The 6,852-nt window shown below is 49.7% G+C and overlaps 1 protein-coding gene across 2 annotated transcripts; it reads left to right on the plus strand.

Annotated features, from left to right (window-relative positions):
* The first annotated feature begins 711 nt into the window (after window positions 1-711).
* DRD1 (dopamine receptor D1) lies at window positions 712-5,434 on the plus strand. 2 transcript variants are annotated; one of them, XM_026006871.2, is made up of 2 exons: window positions 712-832; window positions 1,873-5,434. In XM_026006871.2, the coding sequence occupies exon 2, from the start codon at window positions 2,369-2,371 to the stop codon at window positions 3,707-3,709; it is 1,341 nt and encodes a 446-aa protein (XP_025862656.1). In that variant the 5' UTR covers window positions 712-832; window positions 1,873-2,368; the 3' UTR covers window positions 3,710-5,434. The 2 variants fall into 2 exon arrangements, with proteins under 2 accessions (XP_025862656.1, XP_025862645.1); XM_026006860.2 differs by lacking the exon at window positions 712-832 and adding an exon at window positions 1,254-1,772.
* The last annotated feature ends 1,418 nt before the right edge of the window (window positions 5,435-6,852 follow it).

The following is a 6,852-nucleotide window of genomic DNA, read 5'->3' on the forward strand; positions in this document are numbered from 1 at the left end:
TGTCCAGGCGAGCTGGGAGGAGGCCAGGGAGGTCTTTTCCAGTAGCTCCGTTTTGCCCCGCGCCCTATTTTAGACCTGTGGGTAATTACTTATTTAGTGTGTTGGCTCCGACGCTGGACCCGGAGCCCCCCGTGGCCAGTGATGTGTAAGTGAAAAGAACACGCAGGCGGGAGTCGGCCAGCCCGCACCCTCGTCAGCCCTGTAACTTTGAACATCTTTCTGAACCTCATTTTCCACTTGGGCAAGGTGAAGAGGAGCAGGCCTATGAGGAGGGATTGTGGGAGGGGGTGAACAACCGAAGGTATGTGCCGGGACGCAGAGGCCGCTCAGGAAATGCCCGTTCCGTGTGGTCCCTTTGGGAGTAAGCGTGCACCTTGCTCATGACCCTCTCGCCCCAATGAGTGCTCAGGAAAATACGCCGATTCAGTGAACGCAGTGCCAGCAAAAGGAACTTTTCGTTCTTGTCGATCTTTAGCAGAATGAGGCCTAAATGAGGAATATTGAGCATCTTCTTCTCCAGGTTCCGGCAGCCAAGGTCGGGGAAGGGCGGGTCCGCGCGCGGGTCCCGCGCAAACCCAGGGATCCCAGAGCCCGGGCGGGGGAGGTCTGTACCCGCGAGGGCGCCGAGGGGCCTCGCGAAGCCGCCGCGGCCGGCAGAGGGCGCCCCGGGGCTGCCGAGCGCGCGGTGCTGGGTCGGGGCGCTCCGCGCGCGGGGCGCAGGCTGCAGGCCCGCGGTGGCCGAGGCGCGCGAGGCGCCGGCCGCCCGGGCGGAGCAGGTGAGCGCACCCGCCAGGCGCGCCTGTGCGCGGAGCGCGCTCGGACGGCGAGAGCGGTGAGTACGGGCGCCGCGGCCGCCTCGCCCTACTTGGGGACGCCTGGAGACCGCGCAGGTCGGACGCAGGCCGTTCAGGGCTTGGTGTGCGTGGACGGTGGGCAGGGCCCCAGCTTGCGTCGGTCTTCGGGAAGGGCTTGGGGTCCACCCCGGGGATGTCGGCCGAGCTTCGCTTTCAGGCTTACCCGAGGTTTGAACACGGGGATTTGTCTGGCGCGCTGTCCGGGGGTCCGAGGGCCCGGGGGTGGGCCGGGACCCCAGGGCTAGCGGGCGCTCGCCTGGGCTTACCCCCGCCCCAGCGCCGCCCCCCTCTCACCCGCCGCACCTCCAGGGAACCACGTGCGGCTGTCGCCCGCGACTCTGCCTGTCAAGCGGAGCCCGCCCCCAGGGCAGGGGAGGGGACGCGCGGGCGGGGTGGGCTGTGCCCCGCGGGAACCCGGCTGGCCCGCGCGCCCTCCGGTGCCAGCTCGGCTCGCTCTGCCTGGCGCTCCCACGGGCTCGGGCTCCCGGGAGGTAGCGGACGGCGCGGCGGGAGGCGCAGAGCCCTGCCCCGGGGGGCCGAGAGAAAGGCAGCGGAGACAGCCACTGTCCGCGCGAGCAGCCCCGGAGGTGGCCTCTCTCAAGGAGGCGCCGCGCGCCTGGGAACCCTCGCCCCGGGCGCCTTAGCCTTTGGACGACCTTTAGCCGTTGGAGGCAGCAGGGCAGCGCCGGCCCTCGGGGACCTGGCCTGGGACCATTTCCCAAACCTGTCCTCCGATTTTTGCGCGTCAGGAGCCAGCCCCCGGCTGCGCCCGCCAGGCAGGAGGCAGGAGGCAGGAGGCAGGAGGCAGGAGGCAGGAGGCAGGACTCGGGCGCACCTCCGGGGCGTCGTGGAGCTGCGGCGCCCAGCGAAGCCGCTTTCCGAGCTCTGGGGCTTTGGGAGAGACAAGCTCAAGGCAAGGTAGGTGGCTCGGACCGAGTGGAAGTGGGTCTGATACGGGTAAAGCTGCGATCTGCTCAAGTCCTGGCGGACAATCTTTGCGTTCTTTTCGCTTTTATAGGACGTTTGCAGAGCTGCCGCGGAGCTGGGGCTTGGAGGAGTGAGGCATGTATTTTCAGCTGCACCTTCTAAAGGGGAGCCTCCGTCACCACCAGCGAGGCAACAGCTCCCAAATGTGACTACAGATGACTAGATCCACAGAGGCCTGGGAGTCTCTGGATTGATAGTTTAGAATATGCTAAAAAGCCAGGGCTTTCCACGGAGAATTGAAGGGGCAGCTGGTCAACACGACAGCGACCTGGAGCAAGGGAGTCAGAAGACAGTTGTAGCAAGCAAGACGGACCTTCCGAGGGGCTGACTTGGGTCGCTGAGGGCAGGCTCCTGCCACACAAACTGTTGCAGCCCTGTGATGGTGAGGTCCTCCACCCAGGGGAGCGAGTGGGGCTGTGCAAGGGGGCTGCCTGGTGAGTGAGAACTCCTGCAGGTCTGCCTGCCCCCTAATCCCTGCTTAGGAACTGGAGGGTGTCAGAGCCCCCTGTGTGCTCTCCCTCAGCAATATGAGGACTCTGAACACCTCTACTATGGATGGGGCTGGGCTGGTGGTGGAGAGAGACTTCTCATTCCGCATCCTTACAGCCTGTTTCCTGTCTCTGCTCATCCTGTCCACACTGCTGGGGAACACACTGGTCTGTGCCGCTGTCATCAGGTTCCGACACCTGCGGTCCAAGGTGACCAACTTCTTTGTCATCTCCTTGGCCGTGTCAGATCTCTTGGTGGCCGTCTTGGTCATGCCCTGGAAAGCGGTGGCGGAGATCGCTGGCTTCTGGCCCTTTGGGTCCTTCTGTAACATCTGGGTGGCCTTTGACATCATGTGCTCCACTGCGTCCATCCTCAACCTCTGTGTGATTAGCGTGGACAGGTATTGGGCCATCTCTAGTCCCTTCCGGTATGAGAGGAAGATGACCCCCAAGGCAGCCTTCATTCTGATCAGCGTGGCGTGGACCTTGTCTGTACTTATCTCCTTCATCCCAGTGCAGCTCAGCTGGCACAAGGCAAAACCCACAAGTTCCTCCGATGGGAATGCCACTTCCCTGGGTGAGACCATGGACAACTGTGATTCCAGCTTAAGCAGGACATATGCCATTTCATCCTCCCTAATAAGCTTTTATATCCCCGTGGCCATCATGATTGTCACCTACACCAGGATCTATAGGATCGCCCAGAAACAAATACGGCGCATTTCGGCCTTAGAGAGGGCAGCAGTCCATGCCAAGAATTGCCAGACCACTACAGGTAATGGAAACCCTGTGGAGTGTTCTCAACCAGAAAGCTCCTTTAAGATGTCCTTCAAGAGAGAGACTAAAGTTCTGAAGACGCTGTCTGTGATCATGGGGGTATTTGTGTGCTGCTGGCTTCCTTTCTTCATCTTGAACTGCATGGTGCCCTTCTGTGGGTCTGGGGAGACCAAGCCCTTCTGCATTGATTCCATCACCTTTGATGTGTTTGTGTGGTTTGGGTGGGCTAATTCCTCCTTGAACCCCATCATTTATGCCTTTAATGCTGATTTTCGGAAGGCATTTTCAACCCTCTTAGGATGCTACAGACTTTGCCCTACAACGAATAATGCCATAGAGACGGTTAGCATCAATAACAATGGGGCCGTGGTGTTTTCCAGCCATCACGAGCCTCGAGGCTCCATTTCCAAGGACTGCAATCTGGTTTATCTGATCCCACATGCAGTGGGCTCCTCTGAGGACCTCAAGAAGGAGGAGGCAGGTGGAATGGCCAGACCCTTGGAGAAGCTGTCCCCGGCCTTGTCTGTCATATTGGACTATGATACTGATGTCTCTCTAGAGAAGATCCAGCCCGTCACACAAAATGGACAGCATCCAACCTGAACCCTGAGATGAATCCTGCCAGACAGGCTTATCCCAAAAGCTGGAGGAGATTTTCAGTGGCTTGCTGTTAAGAAACTTAGGTGTGGTGAGACTCAGATGTCAGGCAAGCCCTCCTCTCTCTCTGCTGCTTCCCTTCAGCTACTCCCTTCAACAACTAACTATATTTTAAAATCCATTCCGGTGTGTTTTCTGTGTTGTTCATAGTGAATCAAAGAGACATATGCGAAGTGAATGTTCACAGGGATGTGTCTTAGGCTCCAAAATTATTTTTAGAAACTGATTCTTATCTTAGGACTCAAAAAATAGGGCACAGAATCAACAATGAACAGCATCGCTTAAAAAATAAATCCTTTCCAGGAAGGAAATGAGAAGGGTTGAGTTTGCTGTGTACAAACAGGTGCTAACACTGGCCCAAGCAGAGTTTTCAGATTGTAAAGGTAGGTGCATGCCTTCATAAATTATTTCTAAAACATAATTGAGCCTTACAGTAGGAGTGATATTTTTTTCAGACTTGAGAGATGCTTTGTTGTAATTGGTTTTATTTATTTATTTATTGTATTATATGGATATTTTTAATTTATTAAATAAATCTATATTTATCAGATGTCATAAGATAAGCTAATGAGTTATCTGAGACCTTACAATCACATTTCGTCCACTTAAAACTAGCACTTTATTGGCCAATGAAACAAACACACAAACTCTCAGAGATTCTAAATCCTCATGTCTAACTTCCAGAAACACAGCAAGACTGACAGAAAATTCATTGGCATAAATAAATACAAGATGAGAATTTGCAAATGCTGTGAATGGATTTTTTTTCTAGAAAATTTTTGAAAAACTTAAAAAGGCATAGCTACTATTGTGTCCAAATTTTTTTAATGACAAAGACTTTCCCAGGAGACTGATTTGCAGTTCTGTAAATATCTTACATAAAAGCTAGCTTGAGAAGGACCCAACTTGAAATTTATGACCTTAGGTGGTAATAAAAAGTATGTGCCACTTTGTATTTATGTAAAATAATTGGCCCTCTGTGTCTTTTCTCATTTCAGTGTCAGGTAGTTTTTCTGAACCAAACAAATGGCTGTCCTGGTTAGACACATGTAGTGTATTGAAGATAGTATGTTTCCTTAACTCTTGCGTTACAGTCTCACCAGTGGACAAAGGTCAAATCCTGCATCACCATCTTACCAGATCAAATCACACCACTCAGTGGGACGACTTTTTGTAGTGCTTTAATCTGAATTTAGAACTGTTTTTTTTTTTTAAGTCTAAATGTTAATAGTATACTAACTAACGAATAGTGCCTCATTATCATCCTCCAGTTAGATACTTCTCTTGGTGGAAGAAACAGGAGACCCCTTCTCTTTGGGTGTGTTAAGTGCCCCAAAGCCATCAGTATCTTTTGACAAATGCTAGCTCCTTCTCTATGCTTTGGAATCAAGTTCCTAGCTCATCATCTCAACTGTATAAAGTATCATGAGTCTCTCCTGCCAGATACTCATTCATGTGGGGCATTTCAAGAGAATTTCTTTGAAATGTTTACAGAATATTCTTGCTGATAAGCAATTTACTTAGCATTTAGATGAAATGGGTAACAAGAAGGAAATCCACTGAAAATTATCTCCTGCATCAGGTCTGTGTTATTTATGCATTGTGAATGTTTCTTCATTTTATTGCCTGTATGCTTTCTTACATATAATAAAACTATTTTGTGAACTCTAATCAACCCTGAATGAGCTGTGTCCTATTTGTTAAGTATGTTTTAGAAACTGGGCTATTTCAGACCCATGGGGGGAAGAAAACATAGGCATTTCCGAGGATACCCTACTCTTGTTTTTCTTTTTAATAGAAATTTCTCCTCTTATGTATGCCACAGGTTGCTTTTGAATATTTACCCAGGAAATCTTTTTGATTTGGACTATACACTCTTTGGGGTGGTTTTTCTTTTTTCTTTTTTTGTCTTAAAAGCATTTTTTAAAAAAGAAACTTTCTTCCCTTGAGGGATTATTCTACTTTTCATTTCACAGATTTGAAAGCTTTCTTAAATCTCTGCTTTTTTCTTTCAAAGGGTCCAAAGATAATAAGTAATATAAAAATCACATAAAGACTGTGGCTTGCTGTGTGTTGCATGGACCTTCAGCTTATGGCAACCACTATATTTATGGGTAGTGTTTAGGAGTAAAATATAACAAGAATTTCTTTCTGAGGAAAATATACAGGTTGTGATGTTGGGCTTATCAAAATATCGTACTGGGCATATGCATCAATCCTACTAAATCTGCTTCATTAATGTGCTAACCTTTTTTTTTTTTTTTTATTCATCCTGAAGAAGGAGAACTACTGAACAGCAGGGGATGTAGAAATTAAGGGTTAAGTTTATAATTTGGAACATCACACAACAGATGGTGTCTTTTTAAATTCCATATTTGCCTTCCCCAGGCTTTGGCATATAATGAACATATCTAGAATGAACACCCATAAAGCATGATGCCTCTTCTTTCTGCTTCCTGACTTTCTGGATATCTTCATTCTTTGCAGTTTAATTTTATTCTTTAATTGGGAGTCCAGCAGCACCAGCTGGGATACTCAGGATTATCATTGTCCAGCCAATGAAACACGGCACAAAAGCCTTCATTATTTCATTGGCAGAGTGAAAAATAAATGATATGCCTAGAAATGATATTAAAGAATTGTCAAATGCAGTACACTGTGGATGAGACTGTACTTTCGGTTCCTGGCCTGCGGGATTGATAACAGTATCTTTTGAAGTGTTGATTTTTACTGATAGAATCTTTCAGAGAACTTAATTTGCAGCCACAAAAGCAAAATTACAGTATGATTTTCATTTCATTTTTAGCTATCATGATAATGCTAAATATATATGAAACACTTTAGCAAGACAGAGACAATTTAAAAGAGGTGTTCTGGGGTGCCTGGCAGGTTGTCAGTTAAGTGGCTGCCTTGGGCTTGGGTCATGATCCTGGGGTCCTGGGATATGGCCCCACATTGGGCTCCCTGCTCAGCGGGGAGCCTGCTTCTCCCTCTGCCCTTCCCCCAGCTTGTGCTGGCGCTCTCTCTCACTCTCTCTCTCAGATAAACAAATAAAATCTTAAAAAAATAAATAAAAGAGGTGTTCTTTT

The sequence above is a fragment of the Vulpes vulpes genome, chromosome 4 (genome assembly GCF_048418805.1).
Source record: "Vulpes vulpes isolate BD-2025 chromosome 4, VulVul3, whole genome shotgun sequence".
In the NCBI taxonomy this organism is placed as follows: domain Eukaryota; kingdom Metazoa; phylum Chordata; class Mammalia; order Carnivora; family Canidae; genus Vulpes; species Vulpes vulpes.

Coding starts and splice junctions, on each gene's coding strand:
- DRD1 (XM_026006871.2), top strand. CDS start 2,369: ATGAGGACTCTGAACACCTCTACTATGGATGGGGCTGGGCTGGTGGTG.